Genomic DNA, 14,908 nt, shown 5'->3' with positions numbered 1-14,908 from the left:
CGGGCGCCCGGTGCCGCCGGCATGACGGGCCGCGTGTGCCGCGGGTGCGGCGGCACCGACATCGAGTTCGACGCGGCGCGCGGCGATGCCGTGTGCACTGGCTGCGGCTCGGTGCTCGAGGACAACATCATCGTGTCCGAGGTGCAGTTCGTAGAGAACAGCGGCGGAGGCTCCTCGGCTGTGGGCCAGTTCGTGTCTCTGGACGGTGCGTCCCGGGTCGGGCGGGCGGACGGTCGCCGGGACCCCGCGGAACCCGGAATCCGGCCCGCGCGCGCGATAGAAGCCCCGACACCCGCGGACGTGTGCAGGGTATTGTTCTCTGCGGGGCACCTGGCGCCACGAGGGGAGACGGGGGTGGCTGGAGGGGCAGCGGTGGGCCGGGCTGCCGGGTAGGGGCCCGGGGCAGAGCCGCAGGGGAGGGCCGAGGCCGGAGCACCGGAGGAGGGCACCAAACTAGCCAGTAACAACGCAGGAGAAGTTGTGCAAACAAGGGAAGCGCGCGCTGCTGTGAGGATGTGACAGTCACAGGAACCGGGAGGTGGGGGCCAGGTCGGGATGAGCCAACTGATAGGCGCCCAGGTAGTGCGATGGGCGAGTGGCTGGGAGAAAATTAGGCAAATGCCAGAAGCATCAGGAGTTGGAAGTGAGTGCTTCTGGGCCAGCGAAATTGAAGGGCGCTGGGGTGGGAGGGACTGCTGCTTTAGGTGATGAGCCTTATAGAATCGTAGACCCGTTGGGCTCTTTAAACCATGTGTATGTTTAACTTTGATTTTAAAAATCGAATTTACAGGAAGAGGAGAAAACTGTGGCCTGGGACACAGTGAGAATGGACCCATCTTTTTTTTTTTTTTTTTTAATTGATATACAGTAAAATCGACTTTATTTTCGTGTAGAGTTCTGTGAATTTTAACACATTTATAGATTCTGGTAACCACCACAGTGAGGATAAAGAAAAAGTCCCATCACCCCCAAGCCAACTCCTGCTGTCTCTTTATTGTCACTTGCTTCACCAACCCCTATCCCTGATCTATTCTCCATCCCTATAGGTTTGCCTTTAAGTGGGATCAGCATGTAACCTTGTGGGATTGGTCTCTTTCACTAAGCCTAATGTCTTTGAGATTCACCCAGGTTGTGTGTGTCAGCAGTTGATCCTTTTTTTATCTGAGTAGTAACATTCCCTGGTATGAGAATCCTGGGGTGATGCGAATGGTTAATGCACTCGGCTGCTAACTGAAAGGTTGGAGGTTCTAGTCCACCCAGAGGTGCCTCGGAAGAAAGGCCTGGTGATCTGCTTCTAAAAAATCAGCCACTGAAAACCCTATGGAGCACAGTTCTACTCTGACACACATGGGGTCGCCAGGAGTTGGAATCAACTCCACAGCAACTGTTTGTTTATTCCATGGTATGGATGGCCCACAGTTTGTTGAAGGACATTTTGGATTGTTGCCAGTTTGGGGTGATTATGAATAGAGCTCCTATAAACATGTACAGCTTTTTGTGTGAATATGAATTTTCATTTGTCTAGGGTAGCTACCCAGGAGTGCGATTGCTGGATATATGGTAGGTGTGTGTTTAGCTTTATAAGAAACCATCAGACTCTTTCCGAGTGGTTGTGGCGTTTTGCATTCTCACCAGTTGCACTACATTTTCAACAGCACTTGGTATTGTCAGTATGTATTTTAGCCATTCTAATGTGTAGAGGGGATCCCTGGTGGTGCAGTGTTTAAGAGCTATGGCTGCTAACGAGAAGGTCAGCAGTTCAAATCCACCAGCTGCTCCTTGGAAGCCCTATGGGGCAGTTCTTCTCTGTCCTACAGGGTCGCTATGAGTCGGAATCGACTCGACGGCAACGGGTTAATGTGTAGAGGAGGCTGGGTGGTGCAAGTGGTTTGCCATTGGTTGCTAACCGAAAGGTTGGTGGTTCTAACCCACCCAGCAGTGTCACGGAAAAAAAGGCCTGGTAATATGCTTCTGTAAAGATTAAAACCCTGTGGTGCAGTTCTGCTTTCTAACACACGGGGTGGTCATGAGTCGGGCCGACTGGGCAGCAGCTCACAACAGCAGTAGGTGTGTAGTGGTATCTCTTCATGACTTTCGTTTGCGTTTCCCTAGTGGGGAGTGATGTTGACCATCTTTTCATGCTTATTCCTCATCCCTTAATCCTTTTGGATGAGGCAGTGGTGTGGTTCACTGGTAGAATTCTTGCCTGCACGGAATTCAGTGGAGGATTGCGTGTTGCTGTGATGCTGAACAGGTTTCCAGAGTGTAGCTTCCAGACTAAGACGGACTGGGAAAAAAAGCCTGGCCATCTACTTTCAAAAACCCGCTACTGAAAATCCTATGGATCACAATGGTGTGATCCACAGCCAATTGTGGGGATGGCGTAGGACTGGGCAGCTTTTGTTCCCTTGATGGCGGGTGACAACGACCACCTCCACCATGTCTGTTCAAGTCTTTTGTCCATGTTTTAATTGAGTTTTTTTGTTTTCTTAAGGGTGAGTTTTGAAGGTTTTTCATATATTCTAGTTACAAGTCTTTTGTTGGATATGTGGTTTGCAAATCTTAATTGTCTTTTGCAGAGCAGAAGCTTTTAATTTAATTTTCCTGCAGTCCGGTTTATCATTTTTTTCTTTTATGAATAGTACTTACAGTGTCCTGTCTAAGAAATCTTTGCCTAACCCCCAAATCACGGAGATTTGCTTCTGAAAGTTTTACAGCTTTAAGTTGTACTTCTTAGATCTGTGATCCGTTGTGAGTTGATGTTGTGTAAGACGTGGGGTGTCGGCTGAGTTCCTTTTCGTCGTGTGTTGTTGTTAGCTGCTGTCAAGTTGATGCCCACGCGCGGGGACCCCATGCGCGTCAGAGGGTAAGTGCTCTGTGTGGACGTCCAGTTGTTCCATCATCGTTAGTGGGAAAGAGTAATTCTTTCCCAGCGAATTGCCTTTGTTCCTTTGGTAATAATCAGCGGGCCATATTTGCATGGCTTTACGTCTGGGCTCTCTCTGTGCTGTTGCATTGCTCAATGCCAATTCTTTTGTCAGTATTACATGTCTTGTTTTCTGTAGATTCGTAGTAAGTCTTGGAGTGGAAAACTAGAAGTTCTCCAACTTTGCTCTTCCTTTTCAAAATTATTTTAGCTATCGTAGTTCCTTTTCCTTCCCATTTAAATTTTAGAATAAGTTTGTGTGTATCTCCAAAAAATCCCACTGGGATTTTTTTAACACTTTATTGTGTTTTTGGAGAAAATGTACATAGCAAATTAGGTTTCATTGAACAATTTCTATGCATAGTATTCAGTGATGTTGGTTACACTTTTCGCAATGTATCAGCATTCTCATCATTTCCATTCTGGTTGTTCTGTTTCTGTTAATCTAGCTTCCTTGTGCCCCCTTACCTTCTCATCTTTGGTCTAGGGTAAATGTTGACCGTTACGTCTCATTTAGATGATTGTTTAGAGGAGCACAATACTCACAGGTGACATTATTTATTTTATGAGCCACTCTGTCTTATGGCTAATAGGTGACCACTGGGAGCCTGCTGGGATTTTGATTGGAATTACGTTAAATCTGTTGATAAATGTGGGGAGAATGGGCATTTTTCATATGTTGGGTCTTCCAGTCCATGAACACAGTATGCCTCTGTTCGTTTCGGCTTTCTCCAAGGTCTTTTGTCAGTGTCTGGTCGTTTCTGGTATACAGCTCCCATACGTTATTTTAGGTTTATCCTAACATTTATTAGGAGCTATTGTGAATGATACTTTTTAAAAATTTCAGTTTTCAATTGTTCGTTGCTAGTATGTAGAAACAGGTTAATTTCTGTGTGCTGTTCTTATTTCCTGTGACTTTGCTAAACTTACTTATTAGTTTTGGGAGGTTGTTTTGTTTTTAATAGCTCCTTTGGGATTTTCTGTGTAGACAGTCATGTTGTCTGTGAATAGGGACTGTCTTATTTGTTCCTTTTACTTCTTTTTCTTGTCTTAGTGCAGACACTCTTGCCTTGTTCCCAGTCTTAGGGGGAAAGTATTCTGCTCCTACCTTCCAGTAAGAGTTCTTATCATGAATGGATGTTGGGTTTTGTTAAGTGCTTTTTCTGTGTCAGTTGATATGATCACACATTTTTTCTTTGGTTTGTTACTACGGCTGATTTTCGAATGCCGAACCTGCTCTGCGTTACTGAGATAAACCCACTTGGTCATGTTGTGCTGTATAAGTTGCTGCATTAGATTTGCTAATATTCTGTTGAGGATTTTTCTGTTTATGTTCATGTGGGTTACTGGTCTCTGGCTTCCCTTTCTTGTCTTTGTCTGGTTTTGATATCAAGTAATGCTGGCCTCATAGAATGACTCGGGAAATGTTCCTTCCTCTTCTATTTTCTGCTGTAGTGTTTAGAATTGGTGTTATTTCTTCCTTAAATGTTTGGTGGAATTCACCAGTGTAGCCATCTGGGCCTGGAGATTTCTTGTTCAGAAAGTTTTAAACTATGGATTCAATACCTTTAATAGTTTCAGGTTACAGTTACGTTTTAGATTATGTTTCATCCAGGGTGAGTTTTCGTAGTTTGTAGGTTTTGAGGAATTGGTCCATTTGTTGTCAGTTGTTGAATTTATGTGTGTAGAGTTGTTCCTAGTGTTCCCCTAGTCTCCTTTTAATGTCTGCAGGGTCTGTAGTGATAGCCCCTTTTCCTTTCAGATATTAGTAACTTGTGTCTTGTTTTCTTTGTCTCTCTTGCTGGAGGTGTATCAGTTTATCCATCTTTTCAAAGACCTGCTCTGGGTTTCGTTGATTCCCTCCTGCCTCCTGTCTCATTGTCTCTTATTCATCTTTGTCTCTTATGCGTGGTGTGTGTGTGTCCTTCACGGTGGCTGCCCAAGGATGAACCCCCAGTGTGGCTGTGGGGAGGCCCCCTCAAGGTCATCCAGGATTTTGCCTGATGCCTGTTGGGGTAATGCCAACAACCACGACAGACAGGTAGTTGTCGTGGCTGTGACTGGGTTTTCTCTGTGGGAAAGCTCCGTGTGAGGTGCACCTGTGACGTCATGTCATCCTGTGACCCCCACTTTGCAGATGGGGAAACCGACATGTGGAGGGATGGACACCCAGAGAGGCCTGGGTGGGAGGGCAGGTGGCCTGGGCATAGAGGTGAGGGTCATGCTTCCTCCCAGATGGAGCGGGGCCGTTGGGGAGGTGGAGAGGATCCTCTGGGGAGTCCCAGTGCACTGTGAGCACACACTCGATGCTGGGCTGCTGGTGGCATGATTTCAAGGTCCTGTCCTTGCGGGCTCATTCTGGGGGGAAACGGGGGAGGCAGCCGTGGCAGCCAGTGGGCCTGCTGGGAAGCACTGCCAGGTTGTGGATTTGGAGCCCCGGGGGCAGCACAGGTGGCATCTGGGCACAGTGGGGTGGAGGGTGGGATGTCACTGCTCTTAGGGTAGCCCCTGCGTCCCCTGGCTGCTCCCAGGGACCCCCCTGCATCCTTCCTTCCCCCATCACAGCACTGATCATCCCCCTAAGTTTTGGTTACTTCTCTGTTTCCCTAGCACAAGAGTCTCCAGTTGCTTTCGGGTCGACTCCGACTTGTAGCGACCCCACGTGTGCAGAGTAAAATTGTCCATCGGGTTTTCAAGGCTGTGAGCTTTTGGAAGCAGACCACCAGGCCTGTCTCCCGAGGCACCTCTGGGTGGGTTCGAACTGCCAACTTTTTGGCTAGTAGTCAACGCTTAACTGTTTGTGCCACCAGGGGCTCCTGGTCCAAGAGCGAGTTTTCAGAAACCCTTGGCTGCGTTCCCAGCCCTGCAGCCCTGGCCCTCTAGTCCAGCTCATCCCTGAGCAGAACTCTGTCCTGAAAACGGAGCTGCTGCTTTGAGTTGCTGTTTTCTCGGCTTCACAGCCGCTGTCTTGTCTCAGCTCCCCCCCAAGAACGAAGCCTCCACAGGTAGTACAGCCATTTACTGTCAGATACCTGAGTGTCTGGGGACTCTGGACCCCGGATGGCCTGCAGCCTCGACTGTGCACCAGCCCAGGGCAAGAGGCTCAGTCCTCGTGGGTCCCTGGAAAGATGTCCACAGCCCCCTGAGTGCAGCAAGCTGGGCGTAGGAGCGCCAGCATCCTGGGCTGATACACAGACAGGTCACCTCACTGACGGGTGGGGGTGGTGCATGGGGGGGGGTGCCAGGACCAAGTCTTTCCTCTGGGGTGTGTAGGGTGGGAGTGGGTAAGGGGAATGTGTTCTGGGCCCAGAGATTGGCTAGAGCAAGGGGATGGCATGGCTGGCCGGCAACGCTGGAGGCAGAACTATAGAGGCAGGCCCTGGGTGGGGCTCTAAAGAGGGGCTCCTGGGGCCCCGAGGGTGCGGGCACATCCTGAGAGGCTCAGAGACTGCAGGAAAGCAGGGCCCCCAGCAGGGCATCAGGGTCAGCTCTTCATGACAGTGTCCTGGGCAGGGATCCGCACAGAAGGTCTCAGTGACAGCAGCCCCCCCTCAAGTCTCCCTTTGTGGGACGGTGTGGGACTCCTGCCCATCCCTCCCAGCTGCTGCTGCGGTCACCGGGACGTGACAACCAGGGTGACTGACAGCCTCTGTCCAAGCACCGTGGTTCCTCTCTCGGGCCTCCCCCACCGTACTGGGAGAAACCCACCCCACCCGCTCGGCACCATGACTCCCGGGGGGCGGGGGCATTTCCTACAGTTTCCCTAATCAAAACTTTTCATCGCCGCAAAACTCTGTCTGGTAAGTCCAGGTGGCCGTGAGTGTCCATGTTTCCATGGCTCTGTGGTGCGGTGCTTCTGGCGCCCTTTGTGATGTGTGAGCCCCATCCCCGGGGGGTCCATTGATGACAGGATGAGAGAAGCTTGTGCTCCCAGCCTGGGAGCGAGATGCCCCGCAGTGGTGGGAAGCCCCACCCACCCGGCTCCAGCCTGGAGTGGGAGGTTCCAGGCTCGTAAGCCCTCAGAGCCCCCTTAGCCCCGGCAGAAGGTGCCTCCCTCTGGGAGCGTTGGCGGGGCTCTGGGGGGAGGCACTGGCGTGAGGGGCCACTGCTGCGGCCATGGCTGTCACCAAACGTGCTCCCCGTGGCTGGGCTCCTGGATGGGGGTGCAGGCTGCTTCCAGGCTTTCTGCAGTTCGTTCAGTGTTCTACAACAGAGCTTGCTGCTTGCGTGTGGCACACTGATTTTCAGTGACCCCTCCAGCAAGCATGTGTCCTGGCGCTCCTGGGACCCTGGGCATGTGTGGCCGTGTGTCCAGCCTTTGTGGACATGCTGTGGTCCTGGGAGAAGAGCTGCGGCCTAACTCTCCCCCCGACCCTGCCAGCTGTGCCTCGTGCACATGTGTCCTGTAAAGGGAATTGCATGAGAGCAACGAGAACCCCTACTTAAGTAAGAGTAGAATCAATCTAAAACCAAAACCCATTGCTGTCGAGTTGATTTCGACCCCTAGTGACCCTGCAGGGCAAAGTAGAACTGCCCCATAGGGTTTCCAAGGCTGTAATCTTTACAGGAGCAGACTGCCACAGCTTTTCCCCGCGGAGCGGCTGGTATGCTCAAACTGCTGACCTTTCGGTTAGCAGCCGAGCGCTTAACCACTGTGCCACCAGGGCTCCTTAGAATCAATCCAGGGTGGTTGAAATCGTGTCTCCTTGATAGCAGGATCTGCGAGTGGAGGACGGTGCTGTGTGGCGGGTCTCTCCCAGAGCAGTGTGCCCGCCCGTGGCTTGGACCCACCTTTCTGGTCTTTGGGGTGTTGGTATTGATGGTTGTGTCTGCACTGCACAGGCACAGGGCTGGCAACACCTGCCCCTGGCGTTGCTGGGTCAGTCCTTCAGTCCCTTTTGTGTAGGTGCTCTGTCCCTGCCGTCCACAAGGGGGTGGCCTTGGCCTGGCTGCCTGGAGCAAGTGGTCGATGTGGACCCAAAGTCGTGGACCAAGTGTCTGCAGCCGCACGATCCATGTGTTAGTTCCAGCTTGCTTTCTTCTAACTCCTCGTTAGAACAGATAGCCAATGGCGAGGATTTCATAAGTCTGCAGCTTTTGACCGTAGGCAATGCTTCTTTTTTTACCATAAGCTTTCTTCTTTCACACTCAGCCCTCCTTTTAGATACTGAGATTTGTAGTGGCTTCTATCCTATCTATGCCTGCTTTCCAGACTTGCCTATTGGAATCACATCCCTATCGGTGTTGGTGAGTAAAAGAATCTGTTTTGCGCCCCTCCTCTGAGCTGGGTGGGCCCAGCGAGGAACAGGAGTGTCCTTTTTGTTACAGTGGTTAAGTGCTTGGCTGCTAACCAGCAGTTCGAACCCACCAGTCACTCTGGGAGAAAGATGTGACGATCTGTTTCTGCAAAGATTTACAGCCTTGGAAACCCTATAGGGCAGTTCTGCTCTGTCCTGTAGGGTTGCTAGAAGTCAGAATCGACTTGACGGCAACGGGTTTTTGGGTTTGGTTTAGAGCAGAAGTCCCAGCCCTTGAAACCTGCAGAGCAGAGTGCAGTGGCACTTCCTTGGGTTGGTGTTAATGTGATGGGAGTTCCAAACTAGGTGCCCAGCAGGTCCAGTTGGGGTGTGCTGTGGCACCCTGGGGCCTCCCCGGGCTGCCTCTCTCTGCAGTGATGCAACTGTGGATAGAGGGGCTGAGTGCCTCCCATGGTCTGGCTAGCTGCAGTGGCTATGGCACGGCCACACAGAACAGACTCCTGGAGCCCATAGTCAGCAAGCGGGAAGACAGACGGATAAGCAGAGGTTCACAGTGCAGGTGTAACTCCTGCGCAGGGCTGGTGGATCCTGGCTGAGGACGTGGACAGGGCCTTGGGATGGGCACACCTGAGCTGCAGCTGGAAGTAGAATGTACTGTAGCCCTGAGCCGTGTGATGGCAGCTGCTCTGGGTTTAGAGGGCTCTGGGAGCAGGACTAGGAAATGCCAGCAGGCGTGGTCTGCTGCCGCTGGCTCCAGGTCAAAGCCACAACCCCAGTGGCTGGGCATGGGGAGAGGAACTTCCTCCCGTGGATGTTCCCTGGGTCCATGTGAGAGAGGGAGAGGGGGCTTGACTTTCTGGTTCATCCCAGTACGAGTGCTGATGCCTATTCTACTCTCATTCCATAAACACTGGCTACAGTGAAGGGGCTGGGGCTGCTGATCTTCTCTGTAGGCTTTGCCTAACGAGCCTTTTGTGTTTCCAGGGGCTGGCAAAACCCCGACCCTGGGCAGCGGCTTCCATGTGAATCTGGGGAAGGAGTCAAGAGCACAGACCCTGCAGAACGGTACTTCTCTCGAGATGCTGAGGACCATGGGTGGTTTCTGGGAGCTGGAGTTGGTGATGGGGGATGAAGGATAAAAGCCTCCCTTTTCTGAGCTCAGCCCCACCCCAGCACACCTGCCCTCTTTGGTGGACTGCCCCGCTTCACTCGCAGCCCCATTGCCTGGCCAAATCCTCGTCACCCTCCAAGCTTCGGCTCAGGCCACACTTCTATGAGGACATGTTCCTTGAGTCTCCTCCCTCAGGTCATCAGGTGCCCTCTTGGGTGCACCTCAAAGACTCTGTCTACCGGGGTTACTCATAGTGAGGTCTCTGGACCCCTACTGTGCACCCAACTGTTTGTTACAGGTCTGGGTCAAGATAGGTACAGAAAGAACAAATTTATATCTATTTGACATTGCAGCGACATTTTAATTGTATTTTATAAAAGTATTGGTCCACAACAAATTGGAGAAATGTCTGTTCAAATCCTTTGCCCGTTTTTAATTAGGGTTATTTGTCTTCTTCTTGAGTTGTGAGAGTTTTATATATTTTAGATGCAAGTCCCTTACGAGATACATTGTTTGCACAAGTTCTCTCCTCTGCTGTAGGTTGCCTTTTTACTTTCCTGACGGTGCCTTTTGACGTACAAAAGTTTTTAATAGTGTCTAGTTTATCTACTTTTTCTTTTGTTCTTATGCTTTTGTTGTCATATCTAAGAAACTTCTGCTGAATCCAAGGTGATAAAGATTTATACGTGTTTTTTTCTGAGCATTTTATAATCTTATCTCTTACATTTAAGTCTTTGATCCACTTGAAGTTTATTTTTGTATATGGTGTGAGGTAGGGGCCCAATTTCATGCTTTTCCATGTGGATATCCAGTTATCCGAGCACTATTTGTTGAAAAGACTCCTCTTTCTCCATCTAATTGTGTTGTCATCTTTTTTAAAAATAATTGACCATAAGTGTGAAGGTTTATTTCTAGATTCTCGGTTCTAGTCCATTGATCTATATGTCTGTCCTTATGCCAGTTCTCTCTGTCTTGATTACTGAAGCTTTTGTAGTCAGTTTTGGAACCAAGAAGTATGAATCCTCTAACCCTGTTCTTCTTTTTCAAGATTATTTTGACTGTTCTAGTCCCTTGAATTTCCATATGAATTTTTGGATCAGCTGGTCAGTTTTTGCAAAGAAGTCAGCTGAGATTTTGATAGGAATTGCATCAAATCGGTAGATCAGTTTGGGAAGAATTGTCATCTTAACAATGTTAAGTCTTCAGATCCATGAACATGGAACGTCTTTCCATTTATTTAGGTCTTCTTTAATTTCTTTTAACAATATTTTGTAGTTTTCAGAGGATAACTTTTGTTTCTGTTGAGAAAATTTCTTGGAATTTTTTTTTTATTTAAATTTTTTTTAAAAATTGTACTTTAGGTGCAGGTTTACAGAACATCAGAGTATAACTTTTCATATATATATATATTTTTGATGCTTTTGTAAATGGAATTGTTTTCTTAATTTCCTTTTCTGATTGTTCACTGCTAGTGTATAGAAATACAATTGCCTTTTTTTATTGATTTTAAATCCTGCAACATTGCTGAACTCATTTATTAGTCATAATAGTTTTTTAGTGGATTCTTTAGGATTTTCTGTAGACAAGATTGTTTCATCTACATAGATATAGTTTTACTTTCATTTCCACCCTGGATTCCTGTTGTTTCCAGAGGCCCCAAGACCACCCCTAAGATTAATGATTCACTAGGAGGACTCAGGACTCAGCATACAGTCATTTTCAAAGCTAACGATTTACTACAATGAAAGGATACAGAGCAAGATTAGCAAAGGGAAAAGGTGTGTGGAGCGAAGTCCAGAGGAACCAGGCACGAGCTTCTAAGGGTCCTCTCCCAGTGGAGTCACACAGGACATGCTTACCTCCCCCAGCAACAAGTTGTGACAACACGTGAAATGTTGGCAACCAGGGAAGCTCATTAGAGACACAGCGCCTAGGGCTTTTATTAGGGGCTAGTCACGTAGGCGACTTCTACCTGGCGCATACAAATTCCTGACTCCCAGAAAGCAGGTGCTCCGCATAAACCACGTTTTAAAACCACTGTTTTTATACAAACAGTTTAGGCACAGTGTGCCACTCCTACCAGTTCTGGGAATGGAGGAAACCCAGGTTCCCAGGTGCCAGCCAAAGGTCAGCTGCGTAATCAGGTCTTTCTAAGGATAGCAGTCAAGACTTAGATTAACTCGTTTCTATACACCTTTTATTTTATTTTCCTGTGTAATTGCCCTGGCTAGAACCTCTCCAGTACAATGAGGAATAGAAGTGGGGAGAGTGGTCATCGTTGTCTTGTTCCTGATCTTAGGGAAAAGTTCAGTCTTTCACCATTAAGTATGATGTCAGCTGTGAGTTTTTTATAGATGCCCTTTATCATGTTGAGTATGCTCCCTTCTCTTTCCAGTTTGTTGAGTATTTTTATCATGTTCAATTTTGTCAAATACCTTTTGTGCATCTATAGAGATGATCATGTGGTTTTTGTTACTTATTCTGTTGATACTATGTGTTACATTAATTGAATGAAACCAAATTTAGTTATGATGTATAATCCTTTTTATATATTGCTATATTCACCTTCCTAGAATTTTGTTGAGCATTTTTTAATGTCTGTATTCATAAGAGATATTGGTTTGTCGTATTCTTTCTTGTAATGTTTATGTCTGGTTTTAGTATCAGGTTAATACTAGACTCATAGAATGAGTTAGGAATTATACGGTCTCTGTGAGATGACGGAAAAGCTCAATATCATCAGTCAGAACAAGACCAGAAAATGACTGTTGAATAGACCATCAATTGCTGGTATGCAAGTTCAGGTTGAAGCTGAAGAAAATTAGAACAAGTCCATGAGAGCCAAAGTACAACCTTGAGTATATCCCACTTGAATTTACAGACCATCTCAAGAATAGATTTGATACGTTGAACCCTAATGACCAAAGACCAGACAAGTTGTACAAGGACATCATACACGAAGAAAGCAAGGGGTCATTAAAAAGACAGGAAAGAAAGAAAAGACCAAAATGGATGTCAGAAGACTCTGAAATTTGCTCTTGAATGTAGATTAGCTAAAGCAGATGAAAGAAATGATGAAGCAAAAGAGCTGAACAGAAGATTTCAAAGGCAACTCGAGAAGACAAAGTAAAGTATTATAATGACATGCAAAGACCTGGAGATAGAAAACCAAAAGGGAAGAACATGCTTGGCATTTGTCAAGGTGAAAGAACTGAAAAAAATTCAAGCCTCAAGTTGCAATATTGAAAGATTCTGTGGGCAAAACGGAGCCTTGGTGGTGCAGTGGTTAAGAGCTTGGCTGCTAACCAAAAGGTCGGCAGTTCAAATCCACCAGCCACTCCTTGGAAACCCTATAAGGCAGTTCTACTCTGTCCTATAGGGTTGCTATGGTTTGAAATTGACTTGATGGCAATGGGTTTGGTTTGGTTTTGGTGTTGGTAAAGTATCAAACGACACAGGAAACACCAAAGAAGATGGAGGGAACACAGAGTCACTGTACCAAAAAGAAAAGGTCGACGTTCAACCATTTCAGGAGATCACATATGATCAAGAACCAATGGTACTGAAGGAAGAGGTCCAAGCTGCACTGAAGGCATTGGTAAACAACAAGGCTCCAGGAATTGACGGAATACCCATTAAGATGTTTCAACAAACGGGTGCAGCGCTGGAAGTGCTCACTCATCTATGCCAAGAAATTTAGAAGACATCTACCTTGCCAACCAACTGGAAGAAATCCATATTTATACCCATTCCAAAGAAAGGTGATCCAACAGAATGTGGAAATTATCAAACAATATCATTAATATCACACACAAGTAAAATTTTGCTGAAGTTCATTCAAAATCAGTTGCAGCAGTATTATTGACAGGGAGCTGCCAGAAATCCAAGCCAGATTCAGGAAAGGGTGGGAAACAAAGTACGGGATATCTTTGCTGATGTCAGGTGGATCATGGCTGAAAGCAGAGAATACCAGAAAGATGTTTACCTGTGTTTTATTGACTATGCAAAGGAATCTGACTGTGTGGATCATAACAAATTATGGCTAACTGCTGTGCAATTGATCACTTTTTGTGTGGGCTTTCTAGCAATGGTCTTGGAACTCCCACCCAGGTGATTGGGCAGTAGGGTAATTGTGGCCCACCAAGGGGATTGGTCAGTTTTACCTGAAAAGAGAGCCAATTTCAAAGCAGAGAGGAGGATCTTACCACCACTAAGGAAGAACAGCTAGGAGCCGAGGGCGCATCCTTTGGACCTGGGATCCCTGTGCTGAGAAGCTCCTGGAAGGAGGAGACTAAGAAGGAGGGAGAACAAGCTGTAATCCTGAAGATAGTGAGAAGCGGTGACAGGAGAGACCTGGCTGCAGGAGATGGTGCTGTGGGCTTCCTGGCCCTTAGGGAGAGAAAGCTAAGTGCGTTTGGGCAGAGGCCGAAGGCCAGGAAGAGGTATGCCTGTGAGCACAGCTGGGGAAAGGCAGTCCTCATGGAAGAACTGTGTCCTGAGTGTTCCTGAGCCTGAATTCTAACTGTTACTTCCCTAATAAATCCCATAATTGTGAGTATGGTCTGCAAGTTCTGTGTGGCTGTTGGCAATGAATTATTGAACCTAGTAGACAGTGCTGCGGGAGGGATGGTTGGTGTCAGAATTGGTAAAGATGGCGGAGAGAGGAGGTGTATATGACCTTCACCTCATAGGAATCAGCCTTGGGCTGTTGATCTTGATTTTCCTCCCCCTTGTGAAGTTGGAGGAGGTCAGACATCACCCCCAAGCCATTTTTACACTAACACTGTGAAGAATGGGAATTCCGGAACACTTAATTGTGCTCATGAGAAACCTGTACTTAGACTAAGAGACAGTCTTTCAAACAGAACTAGGGGACACTGCGTGGTGTAAAGTCCATAAAGGTGTGCGTCAGGGTTGTATCCTTTCACCATACCTATTCGGTCTGTATGCTGAGCAAATAATCTGACAAGCTGGACTATATGAAGAACAGAGCATCAGGATTGGAGGAAGACTCTTAACAACCTGTGTTACGCAGATCTCACAACCTTGCTTGCTGAAAATGAAGGGGACTTGAAGCATTTATGGATGAAGATCAAAGACTACAGTCTTCAGTATGTATCACACCTCAACATAAAGAAAACAAAAATCCTCGCAACTGGACCAATAAAGCAACGTCATGATAAACGGAGAAAACATTAAAGTTGTAAAGGATTTTCTTTTACTTGGATCCACAATCAATGCCCACGGAAGCAGCAGTCAGGAAATCTGAGGATACATTACATTGGGCAAATCTGCTGCAAAAGACCTCTTTAAAGTGTTAAAAAAAGTAAAGATGTCCCTTTAAGGACTATATGCTTGTGAAAGCTGGACAATGAATAAGGAAGACCAAAGAAGAATTGATGCCTTTGAATTATGGTGTTGTCAAAGAATATTGAGTATACCACAGACTGCCAGAAGAACGAACAATCTGTCTTGGAAGAAGCCAATTGCTCCTTAGAAGCGAGGATGGTGAGCCTTTGTCTCACATACTTTGGACATGTTATCAGGAGGGACCAGTCCCTGGAGAAGGACATCATGCTTGGTAAAGTAGAGGGTCAGCAAAAAAGAGGAAGA

General features: G+C 47.4%; 1 protein-coding gene across 1 annotated transcript in view; it reads left to right on the top strand.

The window, feature by feature from the left end:
- The first annotated feature begins 10 nt into the window (after positions 1-10).
- BRF1 (BRF1 RNA polymerase III transcription initiation factor subunit) overlaps positions 11-14,908 on the top strand; it is an 86,195-nt gene continuing 71,297 nt past the window's right edge. The window contains exons 1-2 of the mRNA XM_004376761.2: positions 11-205; positions 9,169-9,249. Coding sequence (XP_004376818.1) covers positions 22-205; positions 9,169-9,249 — 265 coding nt within the window. The 5' untranslated portion in view covers positions 11-21. The remainder of the gene's footprint in view (positions 206-9,168; positions 9,250-14,908) is intronic.

The sequence above is a fragment of the Trichechus manatus genome, unplaced genomic scaffold, assembly GCF_000243295.1.
Source record: "Trichechus manatus latirostris isolate Lorelei unplaced genomic scaffold, TriManLat1.0 scaffold00045, whole genome shotgun sequence".
Lineage (NCBI taxonomy): Eukaryota > Metazoa > Chordata > Mammalia > Sirenia > Trichechidae > Trichechus > Trichechus manatus.
The sequence above is the reverse complement of the archived record's forward strand: the minus strand, read 5'-3'. Positions and strand labels throughout refer to the sequence as shown.